Genomic DNA, 26,308 nt, shown 5'->3' with positions numbered 1-26,308 from the left:
AAGTTTCATAGCTAATGATGTTTCACATGTGATGGTATATGTCCTCAGTACAAGCCTGTTTCGTATACACAAAGATGTCTAAAAGCCAATAATTATGACGGCCTCAATCCATATGACATTTCTCCTCTTCTCATAACAGTGCTAAGCATATTATTGCAAGAAATGTTAAACTTCCACATAGCTATCCATCAATTGACACAGCCTACAGGCTTGACGGGAGAATCCATCATGCTTGAGCCAGAACTTAAATGCTGTTGCAATGCACTCAACATTTATTGATAATTTTACTGAATCATAATCACAGGACGTCAATCAAGAATTTTTGTCAAGGAGAAACAGGGACAAATAAACACACCATTGTGAAATATGAAGCAGTTTGGAAGCTCAAACCATCTAATTTGCATCTCATTCTTGGCATATCGAGGCAGTACCCCAAAACGAGCTTTTTTGGTTGAATCAAACGAGAATATCATTTTTTTCTCCTTCACCATTTCCTGAAAAAGTATATTTCATTCAACAAACCAAGTTTTATAAACTACCTCAATTGGTACTTAACAGAAACAAAACAAAAGATGCAGAAGAAGATCATCAACATTTAAGATCTTTATTCTTCACACACCACTTAATAGTTCGTACTTTGAATTAAGATAAACAATAATGATCTGATTATGTTATCTGTAAAAGTAAAATTCGTGCTGGAGATCCTTCTTAGCGTCATACTATCATAGATGTTTTATTTAAAGCTATTTCACCAAAGTACATGGCAAACGCTTTTTTATTTTGATACCTAGTAGATGAGAGAAATATGGAAGACTCGATTTCTGCATCACCATCCATGATAAATTATAAAAGTGAAAAAGCTGCAGTACCTTTGGTCTAAAATACAAAGGAAGATCCAATATTATGCATAATTCTCTGTGATGGCGAAATCATGCATCATGATGGGCTCTGATATTGTTATAGGTACAGGATCATGCATATATCCGTCCTTTGAGATTACTCTGTAAGTTATATATGGTGGCGTATGTGAATAGCCAAATGTGAACATCTCACCTGCATGCAGGAAAATTATTGTTTGGTGAAAATTATTTCACCAAATCAGACCGAAAATATATAATTCAATGATGAATTTACCAGTAAACGGGTCAACTTTTGGATGAGCAGTGAAGGAATGGTTCAATCTCTTGTCATAGTCCAGTAGGCCAAGAGTTTGCAAATCCCCATCTTCAAAAACTTTAACGGCATCTGCCAAGAATAAATGAATAAATAACTTCAGTCCCACTTTGGAAGAAATCAAATAAACATTAATTAGTTTAATCCCTCAAGAGAGAAAGAACCCTATAAAACCTAAATTAAGTTGGCATAAAGAGACACCCAATCAATCTTTTCAATCCCTGCTTTTATTCAATGAAATTTCAGATAAAATCAGCATCTATATGCTTCTCAGAAAATTAACAGATAGAAGTTGTACTCACAAGGTTTATCTCCTTCAGAGAGTGCTAGAAGCTTCCATGGTGATATACAAGAGCTGTGTTAGCTGGAACAATATGAGAACAATCTAATGAAGGAACGCTCAACAGGTGTATAATATGCATATACTATACTTTCTATAGCATCCACACTGAAGAGGGACCCATACATAATTTAACACTTATACAATCCTCAAATAAGGAATATGTTAAGAAACACTGAAATTATAACAGAAACACTTAAGCAGATTTATGACCGTTCCACCGGACATTGAATTTTAAAAGATGTTAGACAGCCAGAGTTACCTGTTCCATGTCCATAAGACATATCTAGTACTTTCAATTAGCTCTTAGCATTTGCATGTTAACCATTATAAGTCCAAAAAAACCTTTAAGATCTCCAATCTGAAAAATGACGTGAAAAGATGTTACAGCTGGGAATCTAAAACAAACATCCATATCAATAGTACGTAATCTTTCACTAAATTCCATTTTAACTTTCATTTTGGAAGGGGGTTTAAGTTCTGACACAGCTAAGGTTTACACTCTTCAATACACCAAAAGAACAACAGTGTTTTACCTCCAAAACAATAAATAAATAAAAGAAAGAGAAGAAAGAACAATTACCAGAACTGGCAAAAGATGCAAATGAGGGCATATAAGGAAGTGAAAGACAGATAATAAGTATAGTAAAATCATGTGACATGGAGGTGATCACGAAACTCTACTCCACATTTTTAAATAGATTCATGTTAACTCTCTAAGCCTCTCCTGAAACACTAGATCAGTGTTTGTTAACTTAACTCTACATACACAGGCGTAATTTGAATTTAGAAGCAATTAAAGACTTGAATGGTATGAAGATCACAAAGGTCAAAGACTTCAGTGATTAAAAGCAGCACATGAATGAGTGCGCCGATAAATTAGTTAAAATACACCATAAAAGTGATAACAGTTGGTCGCTTAATGTCACTCTTCAAATAACACACACATTTTACCATGAACCCAAATAACTAGTCCTGTAAATCCTACAAGTGAATGGTACAAGTACATATCTTGCATCAACGATCATCAGTAATTGAGGCACCATATTTGATAGTAATTTGAGATGTTAGAGCGTTTTAATGTACCAAGATCTTTTTAGTTTATAATGATTTAGGATATTAGTTCATTCCTAAGTTGGGCTTGCCTTTGAAGTATTGCTAGTTACCTTGAATCAACATATTTATCATACTTGAATAATATTGAGAATTTTACTGAATTTCCTTTCTCCCCTTTTATGTCTCTAAACTCTCCCCCTATTCTTTCTCTCTCCTTTCCCTTGTCCTGCAATAAGTGTTTGTGCACTTCAAAACAGCCACTCACTTTTCACACACTTCAGGAAACAGGATACACAACAACGTTTAAAATTTAAAATCTTCATGAACATAATTTATTGCCATACCTTCATAAACTTAGAACCTCCAAATATTCTTCTTGCTTAAGACGAGATGTTTTCACAAATCGGGAAACATATGTCGCTTTTCCATCTTTGATACGCAAGCCATGGATCATTCTGCAATTCGGTGATATATGAATCAGAATGGGTGGACCAAATACCAAAAGAAATTCTAAACAACACTGTCGACTACTCAAGGGTTAAGAAGATATGAATACAACATTAACCATACAATGACCTGCTCACTTTCAAAAGTGGATGTGCAGCTAGAACAGCTAATTAATTCAAGAAATTAAGTCTAGCTAACAGAAGTCCGTTCAGCAGATTCAGTCACTGGAACTTGACACTGCTTTAAGTAACACACCCGAAGGAAAATCCCACGCAGTTTCAAAAAAGTGAACAAGTTATTAAACAAAAAACAAAGAAAGAAAGGAAAGAGATGATTTCCCCCAAAAAAAATGACTACTGTGGCTTTCACACAGCCCAGGAAAGCACAAGCCAGTGACTAAGTGAAATCTTTTTACATGTTATAGCATGTAAGAACGAATCATTTCTTTGAATTTTGACGACTGGAAATGTCCCAGATAGTCAAATTCTCACAGAAAAACTGAATCCTTATTAGTACTTATTAAGAATATCGTCTCCTACAATTCTATTCATTAATCAGGGCTAAATTTACCTCCAGCAAAGCAAAAAGGAGTTAATATCAGAACTCAATGAATACCTTAGGTGGAATAAAGCAAGTGGGTAATAGAAAGGGGCAAAACCTAAGGTGCAGTGAAGAATACGAGTTTTTACTTCCCGGAGAATTAAATAATGCAATTCAAACTGAATTAGCGAAATCATAAGCGATTACACCATGATCAATAATACAAAAAAAGTTCTAGAAATTCTAAATTATTTTATACATATCTTATAGATGTTGCTGAACACTGGTAATTCAGTTAGCTGTAAAATAAAGCATTAACTCCCATAAACATGAAATGATGATTGAGGTTTACGTGTCAGAAGTATCCCTTAGCTATTGCAGTATAGAGATTCGGCAAATAAAGCTATTGGTCTTTCCTGCTGTAGATCAAATGTGACAATACTGGTATCATGAAAACATAATTCTTCAACGAACTGATAAAAAACCTAAGTTTGAGTATGAGAAGAGAATCACATACCCATCTCCATCAAACCTGCAAACGAAAGGGAAGAAACGAGGTATAAACATAAAACTCCAGATTCAGAATAAATATTTTCATTGAGACAAACTAAATAGTTCCATGGTAATCCCGTTTCTGCCCTCAAAAGAGTCACAGTGGAGGGGTAAAAGAAAGGAAAAGAAAAGAAAGAAAGAAAGAAATCATTCAGGTAGCATATATGGAACACTAGCATATGTATTTTCCACCTACATCTGTGCAATATATCCCAACTGACAATATATGGTTCAATGCTCAAAAACAAAACATTACCAGTGATATCCAGCCACAGGAGCAAACTTAGGATTAGGTCCCACCCTGACAAACTCTCCATTTAAACAATCCTGAAATTCACTGGCATGTCATCAGAGGCAGAGCGTATTGCTGGAAACATTTTTAGTCACTCAAATGCAATCCAGAAATTAAGCAATAAAGATAACATGATTATCCATTGTCGAGGCAATTGGAGAAAACTGAAAACGACCAAGAACAAGAACTGGGGCAGAGGTCGGAATAATACAAGTTGCTAATGAGTTGGAACAAGCCAACCCTCATAAATCTGGGCAAATCTAGAGGCTTTCAGCATTCTTATAACCACGAGACGCATGCCATTGAAAGAAACATTGAGGTGAAGCCATGCGGAGAACAAGTCAGTAAGACAGCCTCTTAACAGCTGGTTGGATTCTCATGTTAGCTACCGGATTCCACATGAATGAACCATGCAATGCTTTTAGTTTACACTTGCAAGTCTTTCGATAATTTCATCTTTGTAAATTATTCGATATTTTCCATGCCATGTATGAACAAATATCATTCATGTGTTAACCAAAAAGAAAATATCAATAATGTCTTCGAAGTAATTCCAGCTTGCTCTTTCAAACCTATCAAGCAAAGAAATAGTATTAAGCAGTAAAGACCGTCTTATTGCCAATCCTCAGCTACGTTTATGCTACAATCATTTTCATTTCGAGGCAAGCAAACTACTTGAATCTTCAATTAGTATTCTCGTTATCATGAGAATTCACCAACGTTCAGCTCGACAATCAATAATTGAACCTTCTCAGGCTAAACATCCATACGTAAACGAGTAGTATACAATGAAACTGTAGAAGTTCTTGCTCGCTAGGGGGGAATAACGAGTAGTAGCAATTAATAATTCGAAACGTTGGAAACAGCAACTCAGTCAATTTTTAATAATCAAAATTTCTCTCAGTCAGCTGAACAACGAAATAAAATATTACATAAGAACTCAATTAATTAATCTTTGTTTTTCCATCGCTCACGTTCTTTCCCTGCCTCGGTTATCCAATGCAGCAAGCAAAGGCACGTCATATTATACAACGGACCACATGAAACAAATACGCGAATAACTCAATAACAGTAACACTGTGTAATACAAGACCCGACTGGAATTTGTACTCACCGGGAGATAGCCTTCTACTGGGAGATGCTTAGTGGGAGGCGTCTCGTCCGGAACGGCAGCGAAATTACCAGAGAGCCAGTGATGTGGCTTAGTGTAATCATACATGAACCTAACCACCAGTTTCTCCAAGAGATCAATCGCTTTGGAAGTAAATCCACTGTAAGGCTTGGGGTCCACCTTCACTATGCCGTGTCCAGCTGCTTCGCCGTCGCCGTTAATATTCTTATCACCCGCCATTTTGTTACTCTCTCTGTCTTCCTTCCTCCCTCCCTCTGTGGCTGTGAAAATGGGTCGGTCACTGAGAGGTGAGGAAGAAAGACCTTTATACGATCAAGTGTGGAATTATCAATTGATTCGTGGTGGATGGTTCAGTGCTTCAGTGATGGCATTGTTGGTTATGCTTCTGCCACGTTATTACCAAAGAGAAAAGATTGAAGCAAAACTCTGAAGTGTACGTTGGTGTTGACATAGTGGGAAAAAGACGACAATTTTGACAGATACTATTTCTTCCCAAGAAGAAGATTCTTTATCGAATGAGTACAACGGTGAATGGTGACCGTGAGCCACGATTTCTGGGCGTGATTGGTCACACAAATTTATGATCACGCAGAAAACTTTTAACTGTATCAGTGCATTCTTAGCATATCGCATTTTGTGTCATCATTGCTGAGAAAACAAACCTGTTGCGTGGCTGAGAAAACAAAATAGTGGGCAATTGGGTAGGGATTTGCATTGGGTGCTCATCAGTTTTGATGAGCACCCAATGCTTATCAGATCTGGACCGTTCAGATTAGATCTGGAAGGTCCAGATTTAATTTTAATTTTATTTTTATTTTTTTAAAATAATTAATTTAATAGATATAGAATAAAAAATAAAGATAATATCTTAATTATTATTCTTTAAAAATATAATTTTTTTATTTTTAAATAATTATTTAAAAATATCAAATCTGAACCGTCTATATTAGATCTGGACGGCTCAGATTGCTCATCAGGTGATGAGCATCCTGATGAGCACTGAATGCGGACCGATTGGGTAGAAGATTCACATCATGGTTTTAAAGTAACTTTCCGGTATAGTGTCCACTTATTGCACACACACCCTCCCATTTTGAAGTCATCCCGAGCATTTTGCATTTAAAGTGAAAATTCAGGTAATTTTCTTCAAAATTATTAAAGTAATATCGTATTAGAAGGATGTTGGGATAACTTAAAAGTATTTTTATTTTTACTTCATATATTTATTTTTTATATTATAAAAATATTTTTAAAATCATAATTTATTTTTATTTTTATTTTATTTTATTTATTTATTTTATATATTATAAAAATACTTTAAAATTATAATTTGATGGCTATCCAAAGTCCGCCTAACTCATCAAATTAATACCTCCTGCCCATGACGGTTGGACAGAAAAGGAAACTTCTGGACAAAGCACGTTCACACATCCCGTGACTAGAATCTACCGTTCGTGTCCAGTACTTAATTATATCTCTTATCCTAATTATAAAATTTTATTAGAATTAAAAGTAGTATATAATCTTATTAGAAAATCGATGTTGATCTTATATATAAAATCTATTTCATATGCTTATTGATTTTTTTTTTAAATTAGTCTTATTGATATTCTCTCAATAATAATCAAGTAGAAGATGGAAGAAAAAAAAAATAAGAAAGATGCTTAGAATATTTTAAAAGGAAAAAACATATCATACCAGCTCCGATCTTTAATATAAGACCCAGTTGATTAATTTGAAGAGATGAAGAAAATTAGTTATGTTAGTTATTTATAATATATAAATGTTGTCTTCCCTAAAATACTCTTATTAATCATTGTATTTGAATTACTCATGGATACTAACTATTTGACATATGCAAATGCTATGGAAATTACTTGAGGACAAAATAGATAAATATTAGAAACAAACTAGACTTGGGTTTTATATTTAGAACGAAATTAAAAGTCAAATTAGTTCTTATATTAAGGACTGAAAGTAGTATTAATTAATTTAAGTAATATTTTTAATTTACCAAATTAGTACGGATGACTATATGATTCGAGACAGATCATATTTCAATATGTATTTCTTAATGTGGGGAGAAAAAGGTAAAACTCACCTACTAATTGCAGAGGATAAACCCAGTAGCTGTTCAGAAGTAGAACGCTAAATCCGGGTTGTATTGGGAGTTTTGGGATGGATTTGTTAAAACATACTTAAATATTGGTTAATTCTGTTTAACGTTCTTTTTAATTTTGCTTTCCATATTTATTAGAAGTTTGAGATGATTGGAAGAAATACTATGAGCTGGTGGGAACAAAAAAAACATAACGAAAGAACACAATTATGTGTTGTGGATATCTCATTTTACTTTATATTTTAAATTTATAATAATTTTTTTCAAAATATTTTTATCGGTGGTAAATATCAAGAGAATTCTATCAAGGACAATTTCAAATGCATATATCAATATATATTTATTATAAATAACTAACTCAAAAAATTATTTATTAATGTCCGCAAATTAGTTTCCAAAAAAATTATCTTTTTTTAATTAAAAAGTTTAGCAGTAATAACCTAAAATTACAAGTAAGATTGGATTTGCGACCTACCACTTATAAAAAGCATAATGTGAGGCCTTTAGCCCAGAAAAAAAAATTCTCACAGTAAATAAAGAGCTATGACATAATACCATACTCTCATAGGCAGTATTTTTGAGTTTTGACACAACTTTGAAAGTAAAACAAGCAAGTTAGTACTCCAGTATTAAGCACCCATATGGCTGGAATAACACAGCAAGAATTCTTGACAAGCATGAGCAAATCAGTAAATGGTAACAAAGGGGAAAATACCTCAACTATATGCATCCTTCTGGATAGAGTCAGAATTGAAAAATGATGAATATATAAGGCTCACATAAAACTATCTCTATCATTAAAAATTTATGTGAGGAGAACGTTCTAGTACCTGGTATTTGAATTCTTTTTTTCTTTTTTTTTTGATGAGTATACCCAGGACTAAACATCTAGCCCAGCATGCTGAGCATCACGCCTCACAAATCGACAGACACATGGCAGTGGTAAGCTAAAGTAAGTGAAGCCACGTGGCAAGTGCAGCGCCTCCTTTGCTAGCACATCTGCAGCAAGGTTCCTCTCCCTGCTGCACCAGGTCACTGATGCGTCCCAGTCACGAGCCATGCATCCAAGGATCTCTGTAACCATGCCATCGTCGTCGTCCCCAGTCAAGCCACTTAAGTGAATGTGATCAACCAACTCAAGACAATCAGATTCTATCACTACGGCCTTGTATCCATTGTCCCACGCCACCTTCAAGCCCCATAGAACTGCCCAAGCTTCAGCCTCGAAACTATTCCCCTCCCCCATATTAAACAAGAACCCTCCTAGTACCTCTCCACGATGATTTCTTATTAGCCCGCCACAAGCAGCACCTGTCCCGTCAACCGTTGCTGCACCGTCAACGTTAAACTTAACAGAGTCAAGTGAAGGAGGTTCCCACACTTCCCCGCCCTTCAAAGCACCGCCCTTATGACATATGTAGCCAGTACCCCACCTCGCGCAGGCTTGTACTTGTGCTATGACAACCTCCGAAGATGCCGGAACATTCTGAAACACTTTCAAGTTGCGTTGTAGCCATAATTGTCTGCAAGCTCAACCAAAGCACACACTCCAACAAACCCCCGCCACCTCAAACTTTTGTCGTAGGTTCCAACTGACCCAGTTCTTCGTTTCGTGAAAGGAGAAGAAAGTAGATACATAATTGGTAGGAATCAGCCTTAACCAGACCTTGCAAGCCACCATGCAGTCACGTAACACATGCAAAGTTGATTCTGGTGTATCTGGGCATATCCCTTTTGTACCTAGTTTCGTTCGTAAGCAGGCGATTCTGAGAGCACAGCCAGAGAAAAGTACGGCATCGCTATGGGACCCTCAGCTTCCAAATACTTCTCTATAACCACTTTGAGGACCTATCCCGAGTCAGTCGCAGACTATCATACGCTGACCGAGTAGAGAACGCACCTGACGGTGACCAACGCCACTGAGGTTCGTCCTCTTGTGAACTATCAACGCGTACCCGACAAACTGGCGATAGCACTGGGTCGGGCAGATAGGTAGCAAGTAAAGATGTCTTCCAGTAACCACGTTCATCCACATAGTGCGAGATCTTGAACTCCCGTTCATCCTCAGGTACCATACCTGTAGCAACAGCACGAAGGCACTCAAACCCCGGGCACCAATAATCTTGCCAGAACCTTATGTTGCGCCCATTTCCCACCTTCCATTTAATGCCCGACACTACTGCATTCCAACTTGACTTCATGCCTCTCCAAGCGGTCGAGGCTGCTTGCTTAGAATCCATTCGGGGCAGAATATCATTACCACATCGGTATTTTTCCAGCATGAACTTGACCCATAAAGTATCTCTTTTTGTTACCATCGCCCAACCTAACTTATCATGAATGCCCTATTTTGCAGAGGCGCACTTCTCATACCCAGTCCACCCTCCTCCTTCTTCCTACAAACCTTATCTCAGGAGACCAGATGAGTTTTGTTATTCCCCGTTGCCCCCCCCACAAGAACTTTCTACACTTCTTATCGATGTCCCGCAAACAGAGGCGGGTAGCAGGGCTGACTGCATATCGTACGAGGGAATCGCTGTCATCACAGAGGACACCAGCATCGAGCGAGCAGCAAAGGATAGTGAGAGCGACTTCCAACTAGATAGACGTTTATCCATTTTGTCCAAAATATACTGGTACGTAGATTTGGAGACTCTTATAGTGAATGGGAACACCCAGGTATTTTCTGAGATCTGCTGACAGGGTGAAACCCAAAAAATTACTAATCTCACTAGCTCTGTTATGGTTAACATTTGAAGAGAAGAGGATTCTAGATTTAGACTCATTAACCTTTTCACCAGAAGCAGTGCAAAAATCATCTAAGCAAGCCTTGATCAACCCTGCTTGCTCAAGCGATGCTTTCGCAAATAAGAAGAGGTCATCCGCAAAGAACAAATGGGAGACTGGCGTGCCATTTTTCCTTAACCGGAACGGCAACCAGTTAGACTCTTCCACCTCAGATTGAATAAGATGCGTCAGCTTCTCCATCACAAGCACAAAGAGATATGGTGACATTGGGTCTCATTGTCTGAGCCCTCTCGAAGGGTTGAGGCACATTTCAATAACCCGTTGGACTTGCTTTGGTATTCCAATCTCTTTGAGACACTTAAGCACAAAAGACCACTTTACCTAGTCATAAGCTTTCCCCAGGTTGATCTTGATGGCCATAAACCCTTTCTGTCCTTTCTTACTTTTCATGGAATGAAAGATTTCTTGAGCTAGAACGACATTATCTACACCCTGCCTACCTAGAACAAAACTACACTGGTTTGGGGAAACCACCTGTGGCATAATCCGTCATAGTCATGTAGAGAGAGACTTCGTTAGCACTTTGTATATAACATTACATAAGCTTATTGGTCGAAATTCCCAAATCGTCTCTGGACAGTCCACCTTTGGAATGAGTACAATGTTTGTGCCATTTACTTCTTGAATCTTTAGAGGAAGTGTGAACATACTACATACCATGTCTGCAATATAAGGTCTGACCACATTCCATTGGCTTTAGAAGAACAGTGGGTTCAACCCATCGGGCCCTGGGGCTTTGAGTGGGCCCATCACAAAGACTGCTTGCTTAATCTCAACACCACTTAGATCCCTCCCCGGTGTATCCAACATATCTTCATCGATGCGAGGGAATCCTAGTCCAAATCTAATGTTGTCACCACGTTCTTCTCCCGCTGTGTATAAAGCTTTGAAGAACTTGGTCCTGCAACGCCTAATATCCTCCTGTTCATAGAGCCACTCACCACATCCTCCCCTTTTAGAGCTTTGATACGTTTCCTGCGCCTTCTACTGTTTGTCATTGCATGAAAGAACTTTGTGTTTCGATCACCTTCAATATACCAATTGCATCGGGATCGTTGCAACCACATCACTTCTTCCTGTAGGAGAATAGTCTCTAAATCCTCCCATAGCTTCCTCAGCTGTCGTTGCTTCACCGTAGCTGGCACACTGGCCCCATTTAGACGTTCCATCTCCCACAACAAAGACTACTTTTTCTTATTAATGTCCCCAAACACCTCCTTATTCCATTTCAAAACATTCCTTTGGAAAACTTCAACATTTTCACTCCACCCTCTTGAACCAACCCAGCAGATTCGAACACACTCAGGAAAAGATTCATGCGAGACCCAAGGTGCGAAGAATCTAAACTGTCATTCTGTTCTAGGCTCTCGATGACAGCCATTCAGATGTATTAAGAGCAGAGAGTGGTCTGAACAATAGCAGGGGAGGTGAGTCACCGTGGCATTTTGATAAGTGTCCAACCATTCCGGATTCGCCAAAACTCTATCAATCCTGCTACAACTTTCACCCCGACTCCAAGTGAACTTCGGCCCGGAAAACTCCACATCCATCAACCGCTGATTCGAGAACCACGCACCAAAGTTCCTGGCGGGCTCTGTCCCCCTCTTAAAAACAAAGATCCTATCCTCTTGTCTAAGTATCGCGTTGAAGTCCCCATATATGCACCATATTATAGAGACAGAAGCAGCAATATCTGATAGACAGTTCCAAAGCATACATTGTCTAACTGCATTCGGATGTCCATATATAATGGAGAGAGCCCACTCGTCTTGCCCTCCATTAATTCATCGTCCCATGCAAGACCTGATCATGTTTAGATACTACACAGAAATTGACTTCCTGCTTCCAAAAACACCAGATTCCCCCACTGTACCCATCGCATTCCAACACTGCCACCTCATCAAAACCAACTCATCTGGCTAGGTGAAGTGCCTTCTCCCCCTTCTGTCTTGGTTCTAAGATGGCCAGAAACTGCAAATTATGCCTCATACGGCGCTCATTCACAAGCTGCGTGAAGTGTTTTTTCCCCGAACCTATGGAATTCCAAACAAGCATATTAAGCATGGGAAAAACTAGCTGGGATTAAAAAACTTGTTAACACTGAGGTTAGGCTCCCCCCATCGGCCCACCGTCTCGTACCATAACCCCACTCCTCTCCAGCGTGTCTGACATAGGGTTCGTTCTTACCACATAAGCGGCTTGTCGAGAAGCTTTGGGGTCAAGAAGGTCCACATCCAATCCCATGTCCACCTCTCGTTCAGTAGGCTGATAAGGAACAATGCTCAAGGCATTTGACTCAACTTGATCAGGCCCACTATCTACTTCCATCACTCCCGCACTGGTTGTCAAGACCAGATGCTCACTTATTCGACCCAGGCCCAATCTCTCCTTAACTCGTCCATAAGCCTCCATTGGGCTGGCTATCGTCATTTTTTTTACCTGCTTGACCATCCTTCTTAGTACCCTGACCGTTGGCACTTTTCTGAGGTTGCACTTTCTTACTTTCCATCGGTATCCCTCCCTTGCGTGTCAGTTTGGCAGCTAGCTCGTTAGTACTGTTTAATGTTTCTTTCGCATTTATTTCCTCAGATTCTTCATTCACTAACATCGAAAATCTCGACCCTGATTGCTACCCATGATTCTCGTTGCTATGATTGCGTGATTCTCTCCCCTTCCCTTCTGGGCTAGGCACCCTCTTCCCCTTCCACGACTGCTGCACCACCATCCAGCCTCCGTAGGTAGGTTCGCCAGGAACTGACAGAGAACTTTCAAGTTGCACCCCTCTCTCCATGCCTTTGCCCCCTTTCTTGCCTCTCTTCCTCCCTTCCGAACAATAATCAGTGTCATGACCATACTTACCACAATTAAAACAGATCCGGTGCAGCCACTCATACTCCACCTTCTTCTCTTTCACATTCACCAAGATCACTGGTTGCAGTGGCTGTTTCAGATCTAAGTAGACACAGACTCTGGCAAATCGTCCCTTGGCTCCACTTGTCGTAATCTTATCAATTTTCAGCACATATCCTATTTGATTTCCTATAACATGTATGATGCCTTCATCATAATAATCCATCGGTAACTTCGCGATTCTAATCCAGGCCGCAATGGACGTAACTTCCTCCTCATCAAGGTCAAAATCCTCCTTCCATGGCTGCACACTTATATAGTGGTCGTATATGAGCCAGGGTCCTCCTATTAGCGCCAGATCGTAGGCCTTTTGATTGCCGCATTTTGCTAGAAAGAATCCTGAACCAATACCAATGACATCGACATCCCCCCAGAGTTGCTTCAGTTTCCCCCCGAGAGCCTCTTCACGGACCATCCTCCCCAAAACCATAATAATCAAGGTAGAGCTCTATTTTTCAGCCAAGGCAGCTTTGAACTCAAGAAGGAGAATGATATTCATGTTGGAAATTGTGCCCTAGGGGCCAATCATTATGTTTTGAACATTGTTAATTTATGAGTTTATTAATTACGTTATCATATTATTTGCATGTTTACTGTGATAACTATCCTTGGATAACTCATGGTTTATCCTAAATGTCCCTGGTCGGTCATCTATGTGGGAGCAAAGATGAAATAAGACCAGTATGACTTTAAAGATATATAGAGATATAAATTAAAGTCATAGGCACATGTAAGAGTACAAGGTGTTGGACCGACCTGCTATGAGAGAGCTGCATGGGTTAAGTCATAAGCTTCTCTCATATACAAACCATGTCACTGTGCCCTTTGACCTGAGATCATCATGGATTCATACATGAGAAACGCTTAGCTTTGACCTAGTCAAAAGTCACTTTTGACCAAGTGATCATAAAGACTATGTTCAGGCTTAGTGGTTTTTCATGCGTAGGAATGTGAATGGTCAAGATGGAATTTGTCCCTCACATTCGTAGAGAGACATTACTGGGCCCCTCGATGAGTGAGTCTGAGAAATGTATGGCCATACTATAATGGAAAGGTAGTTCCATTTCTATACTCAGACTACTCAGGGATCGAGAAAGTAACGGTCATGGATAGGAGGATGACGTTCTCCATGCCTCATCCATGACCAAAATGTCGTGAGACAAAAGGGACGTGATATGGTTGTATGAAAGGTTGCATCGTTCAATGATCCTCGTATGATTTGGGTAGTCGTGATGTCTTGCTAGAGACCGCTTACGACTTGTGGGTCATTATAGTTAATGGCTCACTGCCAACTTCATATGGGCCTACAGGGTCGCACACAAAATAGCCCGACACGAGTTATGATGTCCAGATTCATTGAATCTAAGATATGTCCAGATTCAATGAATAATATAGGGTCGACGTGTATATATATATATAAATTCGTATATATATATATAAATATAAAAGATATTAATTGTTAGATTTAATTTATAAGGATAAATTAAATATATACAAATTAATTCCGTCATCTCTTTATTAAATAAATAGGAGAATTAAATCTGTGAGACGGATTTAATTTAAACCATATTTATTTAATTGTTCTCTTATCTGATTAGGCAATATTTGATATTGTATTAATTTCGGAATTAATTTAGAGTTAATTTCGAAATTAAATATTATTAATTAAACCTATATAGCATCCTATATATTGGTATGAGGAGCTAGGGTTTAAGCAAGAGAGAACCAACAGATAAGAGACGGCCTAAGAGAGAAGAGAGGGCGGATTCCTAAAACCCTAGACGGACATAGGCGCTAGCACGCCGTTCGAGGTTGAGGGCTACTCGTGTGGATACCGGTAGAGGAAGCCGACCGGAGTTGTCGACTTCGAACGACAAAGGAGGCGAGCAGAAGCATCCTGAACGGCCGAATCATCGAGTCACCAGGGAATCGAACGCCTAAAGGTAATGCTTCTTACTACCTGACTTAAACGCGATCGGTAGATCCGGAAAGGGATTGAAAGTTTTAAAATTTCGAGTTGTTTTTCCGCTGCGCGTCGTCTTTCAATTCCCTACAGTTCAGCCCCCTCGACGTACGCTCTACCCTTATACGGGTCTTCCAGCTATCGTTTAACCACCATTTTTCCTCCTCCACCTTCTCCCCTCCCTTCTTAGTCACCGTCTCATTTGAACAAGCCTGTTTATACGTCCTCTGTTTTGTCCTGTCAGGGGGATCATGGGCTTCAGCAGCAGTGTCGGCTATGCCATCCTCAAGCATCTAGTGCTCTTCTCTTGGAACGATCAAGCGTTCGTTGACCTTCACCCCAGGCCATATTCGAACCTTCTTGCGGCTGCGCTCAAGGTCGGTCGCTTCCTCCGCCGTAATGCCTACGTTCCCATCGCCTTCTATTCTCTCCATGCAGGATCTAATAAATATATATATATATATTTGTGCTTAACATAAAAAACATACTCTTATAATTAGTTGTATTGAAACTTATCCTCCTGGTATTTGAATTCTGTTATTCAAACTTACTGCCAATCTTTATTTTAATGATAGAGATAATTTTTTGCATTTAGGGCGTTTTAGTAAATTCTCATGAAGAAGTTGTTAGATGTGAATTTTACTACCTCTGTCTTTAATATAAAATCTACTTTGTATTACTATTTTTATTATAAAATGAGTTTTATATTAAACAATGCCTTTTAGTAATTTGCTGGCCAAATTAAAAAAAACTTAAAAATAAAATGGGGTTTTCGAATATCTTGGCCTTTTTTAAATGTTACTAATTCAATGACATATGCGTGCATATGCATTATGTTTCTTAGCTGTTTTTCTTAACATTATCTACATCTTACCCTGTATATATATGTGTGTGTATATTAAATTTAAAATATATTTTATTGATAAAAAGGAAACTAATATATAATACATATTTTTATATGCTAGACTTCTTTTTAATTAGAAGAATATTTATATAAAGTTATAAATGAGGATAAAATTGAGTAGTTGTAAGAATATAAATTTGATTTTTGTGTTTATTTAGTTTAGAGAGGATAAACGTATACTTTATTTTCGAATTTATATAGTGCGTAAATTAAGTTTCGTCTATTTTTTTTTAAATGTAAAGATTTATTTTGCTTTTTAGTTTAAATTCTGCAACCCTATATCCAAATAGGAAATTTTCTAGTCAGGGTTTTGTAGTCCAATAAAACCAAACACCTTTAATTTTTGTAGTTTTAATATGAAATTTAAGACTTAGGGTTTAGGGTTTAATATGAGATTCAGAGTACAAACTCTACATGATGAGTGAATATAGACTATGGAGGATAATAAAATTTTTCTAATTAAAAAAACATTTGAGTTGGTTATATGCTAACGGATAATATGAAAAATGAGGTTTATTATTTGCAAGTTTTTTTTTGGTAAATATTTTTCTATGAAATTTGGTAAATATTAGTTACAAGATTAAGTAAAGCGAAATTTATATCAATTTGCATCATTATTTATTTCAAGTCAAAGCATATAAAATGATGGTCATCCTTTGTTTAAACCGTTTAAATTGAATCTGAAAATCTTATATTTTGTAGGAAATAAAAAGGTTCACACTTTATTTATGAACTTAGCAAGTGTTTGCTTAAAAGAATAAAACATAAAATAATTTAGGATTAATAACGTCTTGTTATAAAACTAAAAAAAGAGTAGACAATAAGAGAGAATTGATTGAAGACGGGAGTACGTATTTCTTATTCTATTTAAGGGTACTAAATACATGATATATGGTTTCTATTTATAGGCACAGCTTTATATTTTTTTACAGAATCTACAAATTACATAATAATATGAGATAATTGTGGGATATAAAGATAATGAGAGATATTAGAGATTATAAAAGATATTAGAGATAATGGGAAATATATGAACATCCACAAAGATATTATTACATTTATAATACTCTTTCTTAGACGTCAATTATATATGAACGTGCCTCATTAAAAAATTTCAACTAGGAAAAACCCTATGGGACAAAAACCTAGTGGAAGAAAAAGAGTACATTATTCATTAATACACTATATAACGCTGCCTCATTAAAAACCTCGTTAGAAAAACCCAGTGGGACAAAACTATAGACAAGAAAAAAAGAGTACAGCATGTATCAACTCCCCCTTTTGACAATATCAATTGATATCTTCAAACCTACAAAGTCTATTATAACGAATAAATCTTTCAAATATTGTATTAAGATTAAAAAAAACATCATATATTAATTTCATAATCTTCTGAAAATCATGAGACAAATAGTCCTTTTATGGTTTACTCATATGTGGATCATATTGTGATCTCTCAACATGAGGATCAAACAATAATACTTTATTTACATAGCTAATAAGATTAGTTTTGGGTACTTTTCGATAAAATAATATCACATCCACGATACCCTTAAAGTAACGAAGAATGTTCTTAACTTCACTCCATCGTCTTTGTGTTAGTAAAGAATTATATCATACTAATTAACAAATGATATATTGGGTTTTGTGTGACTAGATATATATATGCACTCCAGTGACACTAAAATATGGTACTTCTGGACCAAGTATTTATTCATCACCTTCTAGAGATCTAAATGGATCTTTAATCCACATTTAAAGATCTTACAGTTATCAGAGCACATAATAGATGTGGCTTAATTATCCACATAGTAGCTGTAACTTATCCATGTTTATTCTTCCTAAAACTTTCATTTCAAATTCTTTCTTTAAGAAAATCACTGCTTTTATAAACTTCTTATAAGTTTTAATGCTATTTATATCATCAACATAAATAGCAATGAGAACAAGCCCATTTCCAGATCTTTTCATGTCTAGGCAATTTGAAATATTTTTTATATCATCACCTTAATCGATATTTACTAAGCAGTTGTACCATATATGTCTCTATTGGTATTCTTGAGAACATAATTGTATGCTTCTAAAAGCTTGAATCTTTCAGGAATTTTTATATATTGTGATTGAAATTTATTCATAAATTAGATCATTTTGAACTCACTCAAAGATTTGAATTTTTCTGAGATTCACATAAAATTTCACCATATAGTAAGTTACTATATTTCCTAGACGCATATGAAATATTCTCGTATATTATCAAACTATCATATTGATAAGATATATAAAAATTTTAATTCACCACAAAATTATATTCCTCTTTTCTCGTACAAATGCCCATTTATATAATATTAATATTACATTTCAAGTGTTTGGGCTAAAGATATACAAATCTCCTGTTATAATGTCGTGTCTTTTCTTTTTTGTTAGCTAACTATTTTTCTGTCTGCATCTCATGACAAATTTATATATAATATTCTCATTTGATCACATGATATCATCACTAAAATTATTGTTGACAACTTTAGTTCTTTATTGGTCCCTTTTTTCTTTTATGACATAACATATTGAGATCTCTTTATTGCTTTCAAACATTTAAACTTCAAGAGTCAAATAGTTATGTTTCAACCTCTTTTATAATTCATGCCTTATTAGTAAGATTATCTTGATCATTTGCTCTTTTTTATTTTCTTTTGAAACCGATCATTTTCTCATACTTTTATCATGTCTTATAAAAAATAGGAGCACTTTTAGCTGGAATATGAGAATTAAAAATTCTCATTAGGTCAGTAATTACATTTGACAAATATTAGCAATATTTTATGAATGCAATACTTCATGAACTTCTAGTTCATATTACTATATTTGAGAATCTACATTTGATAATAAAAATGTATTTTATATGTTTTATTTTCTAACTATACATTTTCTCCCTCTTATGTTGGAAACATGTAGTGTAAGTCTCCTAAATCTATAAGTTTTCTTTAGAAACATTATTTTTGTTTCATTTAGAGACAAATAAGAATAAGGAAGTTCTTATTCAATATTAATCCCAACTTACTTTTAATATCTATCTATGTGTATTAGTATGGTGGAATAATAGATATTGCACATTCTAAGATGGAAAATATTTGGCTCCTAACCAAAAGCCTATTATAATGGGGGAATCCACAATACATTGTTGCCTTGATACATTTATGTGCAAAAATATATAAAATCAATCATCTCAATGTTAAAATAAAATTTTGTTTTTATAAGCTTAGAACTAGTTACTTATGAAGGCTTTTACCAAACATATAATTATTGATAAGTTGAGGAACAATCACTAGCTATTTCAACAGGAATCATATTGGTTGCATAATCTAGGACTTATACACTTATGCACCCTATATAATTATTCGTACATATTTGCAAACTTCATGTTACAAGTTGATCATAATCACCTATGTGACCATTATATAGATGGATCTTTCTTTCATAATGTATTGATTTGGTCCACATGGTGTTTCAATAGGCCAATATATAAACTTGATCCATTATGTATGCGTATGGATATGATTTCAAGCACAGCTAGTGATATTCTCTTATTTAATTTTTTGGAGAACAAACAGCATATAAATCTCAATGCACGTTCTTCATAACATTTTGTATTATTATGATCTGGAATGATCTAACTGGTCGTGCTAAACAATAAACAGATAAACTTCAGGTTTATTGTAAATTATTCTTAAACATTGATAAACTTCTACTTATCAATGGAGATGATAAATCATGTTATAGATCTTTTAGAGCTTTGTATTTTCATCTGTCACTTGATAGGAGAAGTTCACGCATTATAGTATTATTCTCAATCATCAATGGAGATAATAAAACATAATATAGCTCTTCTGGAGTTTTATATTTCTATTTTTCACCCAATGGGAGAAACTCACTCATTGTAATATTATTCTCAATCATTAATAGGGATAATAGACCATGATATAGCTCTTCTTGAGTCTTATATCTTTATTTTTCACTCAATAGGAGAAATTCACACCCCCTCTAAGAGTCAAATTCACAACCTCTTACTTAAGTTAAGATTTAAGCAAATGTTTAGGGTTTGTTAAATCTAACACTTCTGCTTTCTAAAGTCTCAATCAATATGTGATTTTCACTATTATATTCTTACTCATATAAATAAAAATAAATAAATTCTTTATGAACTAAAAAAGTTTTGCGAGGATTGTGAAGAGAAATCCATTATAATAAGTAAAAGATAATTAATTTATTTTTTGATATTTTCTCCCAAATTCTAATTATAAAGAAAAGATATCTTTTTATAAAATCTTTTCATATCTTTTCAATTGAATAAAATAAATAAATTTGAATGATGGGATATTTAATTATAATTTCCCTCCAAAGAATAAGAGAAGAGATCCAAAAAAGAAAAATGGGTAAAAAGTGTTTTTTTTTTTTTTTAAAATAGCGTCTCTAAGTGAAATTTATTTTTCAAAATTTTGGGAAAAAATGCAGACCCATTTAATAACATAAAATTATAATATTAACATATATCAAATTGAATGTTACAAATATATAAGAATAAAAATTTAAACTTTAAATTAATAAAATCTAAAATATGAATACAAAATAATAAGAAAAGGTAAATTCTCATACCTTATATATTAAGAATATGAATCTCAATTGTAGGGTCCTATTTCTTCTCAATAAATTAGAGTTATATGAAATTAATATAAATGTTAATATAATTTTTGGTCTCTTAAATTTGTCCTCATTTTGGTTTTGATCCCTTAAATTTCAAACCATATAGGTTTTAGTCCTTCTAGAGGCAAAATGGTCCAAGTTTTTGTTAGGTTATAGGGACTAATGTTTTAAATGAAAAGAAACTTGAAAGACCAAAATCTATAGTATAAAATTTGAGGGATTAAAACCAAATTGAAAGCAAATTTAAGGAACCAAAGTTTATATTAACCCTTAATATAACTGCCAACTACTTAATTATTGTGCTTTCTAACATATTAAGTCAATTGATATCAAATTGAGATAATTATAATCATAAAAATAAATCTAAGACTTTAAATAAATACAAGTCTAATAAATGCAAGGAATATAATACATATACATATATCTTTATTTGATGAACAAGAATCTCTTAAACAAATATATCACATCATCGTTCACTATAGTCAAGAGTTTATGGTAATACAAGGTATTTGAACCATTAACTTTCTAGACTATATTATTTATAGTTTTCAAAAAGTCTAATTACTAAAATTTTATTTTATTTCTCTTTATAAACAAATCACATAGTAATCCTTTTCAACATCAAAATTATTTAGCTTCTAGCCATTTAATAAGATAAAACTCCATATATATAGCTTCTGGCCATTTAATCTTAACACAAAAAATCAAATATATATAGCTTCTAGCCATTTAATCTTAAAATTAAAAAAGAAAATCAAATATATAGCTTTTAGCCAGATAAGGTAGAAAATTGGAGCTATATGACATCTAGCAATTTAATAAAATAGAAATTTAAAGCTGTATGCTTCTGATCATAACATAAAAAATCAAAGTTGTATGGCCTTTGACAATAACATGAGTATCACGACTAATGACCATTTAATTCCAAAGAGATAGAGAATCAAATTTATATAGATAAATCTATTTTCAATATCAATAATGAATCTGACGATAGTTTTTTAGAGAGTCCATAAGTATCAATTGGATTTACATTTCTTACTAACATTGAGCTTTCTTAGGATTTACCCTCATATCATGTAGCCTTTTAGCTCTATAACAAATTTTGTTATCTAGTGTAAGTATTTGAACCTTTTAAAAGTTTATCCTCATATCTTATGACCTTTTGGCTCTACAATAAATTTTGCTATTTGCTTGAATATGACTTCTAGTCATATTATAACCATTACTCCTTCAAATTCTCAATTTGGGTATTAGCCATATGTAATCATAAATATTTATTGAAACTCTAGATTCCATCAAAATTAGTGATGTCAGGTCATGGGGATGTATAAAAATATCGATTGAAACTTCAGATTTCATCAAAAATAGTGCCGTTAGGTTACTAAGGAATAGAGGAAAACAAATTTCTCAAATTACATTTAATTCGAAAGATATAATATTCATATCAAAATTAAATTATAGCGTAAAAATACAAAGTAATAATAATCTCCAATTTAAAATGACGGTAAGGGATCATTTATTTCCATATAATGGCTTAGATTATCCCAAATAAATTGAATAGAGATATGGATACTCTGTAATACCATATATAGAATGCTCGATATATTTTCATTTGAATAGAGCAAAAAATACTCTAGAAAAATCATAGAGATGATACTTTAAGGACCTGTTTGGTTTGAGGGAAGGGAGGGGAGGTTTTATCCTCACCTTGTTTGGTTTGATTAAAAAGAAAGGAAGGGAAGGATATTTAATAATCCCTTATTTGGTTCAAGAAGGGGAGGAGAGGGATAGTAATAATCAATTTACCATTTTATCCTTGCATATTAGTTTATATTTTTTATCGATATATTATATAAATTAATTTACATCTTAATTTAAATTATATAATTTAATAAAAATTCAGTCTTATCTTGTCAATATATGTATTAAAAAATCAGTACAGTAATTTGTTTGTTCTAATTAATATAATAATATATTTGAAATAATCAAATAAACAAATTTATATGCTCTAAGAAAAATGAAATTTTATTCTCTTTAGGCTATCCTTTTTTTGGACTTTAAAATATATTTAATAAATAATATATTTATAAAAAAAATTAATTTTATAATATTATAATATTATAAATTTTTATTTAAATATTTTTTATTTTTAATTAATTTTTGTTATAATATATTTTTTAATTATAATAATTTATAGTTTTTATTTTTTACTTAGGATAATATATTTTTATGTGAAATAAATATTATAATAATATATTTTATAGGTAGTAGTGGAATATTAAAAAAACTATAAGGATATGATAGTCTAAAAATTTAACTCCCCTCCAAAAACTTCTAATTTGGGGGGAGCTAAAATGCGGGGAGAGGAGAGGACATTTTGGCTTCCCTCCCCTCCAAAATTTTTAACCAAATGATGGAAGAGACTCGTTTTTCCTCCCCTCCCCTACCTTCCTCTCCAACCAAATAAACCCTAAAGTTATGCAGAGGATCTAAAAGCATATCATACATATCTTGGTTAAAGTTTCGTGCTGATAACGTTTTATAAAACTAAAGAAAGAATAGAGAATAAGAGAGAATTGAAGATAGGAATATTTCTCATACCATTCAAGGGTGCTAACTACATGATATATGGCTTCTATTTATAGGCACAGCTTTACATTTTTGACAGAATCTACAATTATATAATAATATGAGATAATTGTGAGATAGAGATAATAAGAGATATTAGAAATTACAGAAAATATTGAGAGAGATATAGACATTCACAAAGATATTATTATATTCATAACACATGTAATTCTTAAATTTGACATCATTTTGGTTTCGGTCTTTGAAATTTGAAAATTGGTTCATAAAATTTGATCTTATTTTAGTTTTGATATCTAAAATTTAACCTTATTTTGATTTTGATCTTTGTTTCAAGGACCAGTTGTAATATCCTAAATTTTATTTTAGGATTTAGTAAATAAATAAATAAAATAATAATATTTTTTTTAAAAAAAAGAGAAGAAGTAGCAGTTTTCCACTGACTTCAGTGGAAAGTTAAGGCGTGGAAAATTGATTCGTGGAAAGTTGATGTATGGAAAAATTGTTGGATTTTATAATAAGTTTATTTCTTTTAACCATGAAAGCGATTTTAAAATTTTAATGTTTCTTCTTTTCTATCATGGTTAATCTTTCGAATAAATTGTTAGATTTAATCTAAAATGGTGTTGAAAGAATGGATGTCACACCAAAAAATCTTAAATCGAACAAGAATAAAGCCAAATTTCAAAGACAAAAACCATTGGTTTAAAATTTTAGTGATCAAAATCAAAATGAGGTCAAATTTCAAAAAATAATATTAACCCAATAATTTATAATATGCTAGTTAAAATAATATGAGAACCGTAAAATTTCAGATGTTTTAATTACATTGTTTATAAAAGATTAATCAAGGAAAATTTTTTAGGGTTAAAGCTTAAGGAATTTGAATGAAAAAGCGTGACGATCCGTTTAATTAAACTAGACTACCTAGGTTAATTAGAGTTAAATTGTTTGAGGTACTATTTGAAAGGACAAAAATGACATTATTTTATTCTTACGAAGAGCTTTTTTCTTGGGAAAATGATATAAAAAGAAATTAAAAATTGTAATATCTAATTTTGGTATGTGAGATTTCAAAATCCCACGAAAAGAAATGATACATGATCAGGTATTTTGCAAATATAGTTGAATGACAAGAATGTCCTTGTATCAAAAAATTTATTAATAAGTTGTAAATTAGCAATAATAAATATTGAATAGCAAATAACAAGAAATATTTCAGCAATAACAAGTTATTTATTGATAAACTGTGAACTGGCAATAACAAGTGTTAAAAACAAATAATGTACTGATAATGATAAATTTGATAGCTTTTTTTTTTTAAAAATTTGATATAAAGACATTTTAGTTATTTGACTATATTTACAAAATATAAAATCACACATAACTTTTTCCTTTGAGATTTTGAACTCTTGGTGTTTGAATTAGAATATTACAATTTCTAATTTCTTTTTATGTTATTTTTTGACTTTTTTTCACCTATTTTTGAATCATAACCTAAGAGCAAGTGCTTACACGCAAAGCTAAAAAAAATTGGGACTAGAGGCCTGTTTGGGAAATGGCCAAAATCATGGTTTTGAGACCCAAACCAAAATTTGCTAAACAAGAGGAAAATCAGCAAATCATGGTTTTAGGTCAAAACTATGGTTTTGGACTCAAAGACATAGTTTCAAAAAAAGTGAATTCATTTTGTTTCTTGTGCAAATTAGAGAATATAATTGTGTCTGTTAGAGTATATTCCAACAGTAATGTGGCTTTAACATCCCTCAATTATTTTTCTATAAACATATTTTAATCTTATAATTTATAAATATATATACATATATTAAATACTTATTAATTATATTATCTTATATATTATTAATTATGTTAGTAAAAATATATTATTAACAATTTTATTCCTTCAAACTAAAATATATTATAAAATCTATCTTTCATGTAATTATCATATTAATTTATGTATTTTTTAGTAATTTGCACATATAAAAAGTACTTCTGATAACAACTATCCAAACACTCTCACTTTATTAGAATCACTTTTTGACAAAATCTATTACTCTCAATATCTATTCTGCCAAAAATCTATTCTCCAAAAGCCATTCTCTAAACTATGGTTTGATTTCATCTAAATACCTCCTAATTTCCTGTATCAACCTCCCCCTCACCTGAAGGAAATGGTTAATCTAGGATACAAAAGTTACCCTCCATATAATGAGAAAGTTTTGTTAAGTGATCAGTAATAAGAATAGATTCCCTAAGAGAATGTATCAGTATAACCATCATCACCTTTGTCACCTATTTATAAAGGACTTTTTGCATTTGAAGAAACACCTTTTTAATTTTTAAGCTTTTCAGTGTACTGATTTATAGTTGACAAAAAATAGTGTACTAATGTATAATTTTTTAAAAACTAAATTTTCAATTTTCAATTTTTAAAAAACTGAGAACTAAAATCAAAATAATTTAAATGAGATTTAGAGAGCGTTAACATTTTTTTCGTAAAACAAAATAAATTTTTATTTATTTTATATATTATAAAAATATTTTTAAAATTATAATTTGGTTTTCATTAATCAGATCAAAAAGAAATTCCCAGCGGGTTCCCATCCCCCGAATGGTTGTATACTCCGTTTTTTTCCCACTTCTCACCCTCACGCCGCAAGGGAGGGCGAAAGAAGCAGACCACCATTGTTGGTCATCTTCCAAGCTCTCTTTCTCTCATCTTCCTCTTTTGCATCACTTAATAGAGTGGTGAGTGTTTGGGGTTTTGTCTACTTCATTGGTCCGCCAT

The 26,308-nt window shown here is 33.7% G+C and overlaps 1 protein-coding gene and 1 pseudogene across 1 annotated transcript; both read right to left on the bottom strand.

Moving 5' to 3' along the window:
• Nucleotides 1-293: 293 nt before the first annotated feature.
• LOC114738928 (carotenoid 9,10(9',10')-cleavage dioxygenase 1-like) lies at nucleotides 294-5,942 on the bottom strand (annotated as a pseudogene).
• A 7,146-nt stretch (nucleotides 5,943-13,088) lies between these two features.
• LOC114738926 (uncharacterized) lies at nucleotides 13,089-13,784 on the bottom strand. The gene has a single exon (XM_028926987.1). It carries the CDS (start codon nucleotides 13,782-13,784, stop codon nucleotides 13,089-13,091), a length of 696 nt encoding a protein of 231 aa, XP_028782820.1.
• Nucleotides 13,785-26,308: the final 12,524 nt, after the last annotated feature.

This window comes from Neltuma alba, unplaced genomic scaffold (assembly GCF_004799145.2).
Source record: "Neltuma alba isolate B1F8T4 unplaced genomic scaffold, ASM479914v2 tig00013724_pilon, whole genome shotgun sequence".
NCBI classification, from domain to species: domain Eukaryota; kingdom Viridiplantae; phylum Streptophyta; class Magnoliopsida; order Fabales; family Fabaceae; genus Neltuma; species Neltuma alba.
The sequence above is the reverse complement of the archived record's forward strand: the minus strand, read 5'-3'. Positions and strand labels throughout refer to the sequence as shown.

Coding starts and splice junctions, on each gene's coding strand:
- LOC114738926 (XM_028926987.1), bottom strand. CDS start 13,784: ATGGTCCGTGAAGAGGCTCTCGGGGGGAAACTGAAGCAACTCTGGGGG.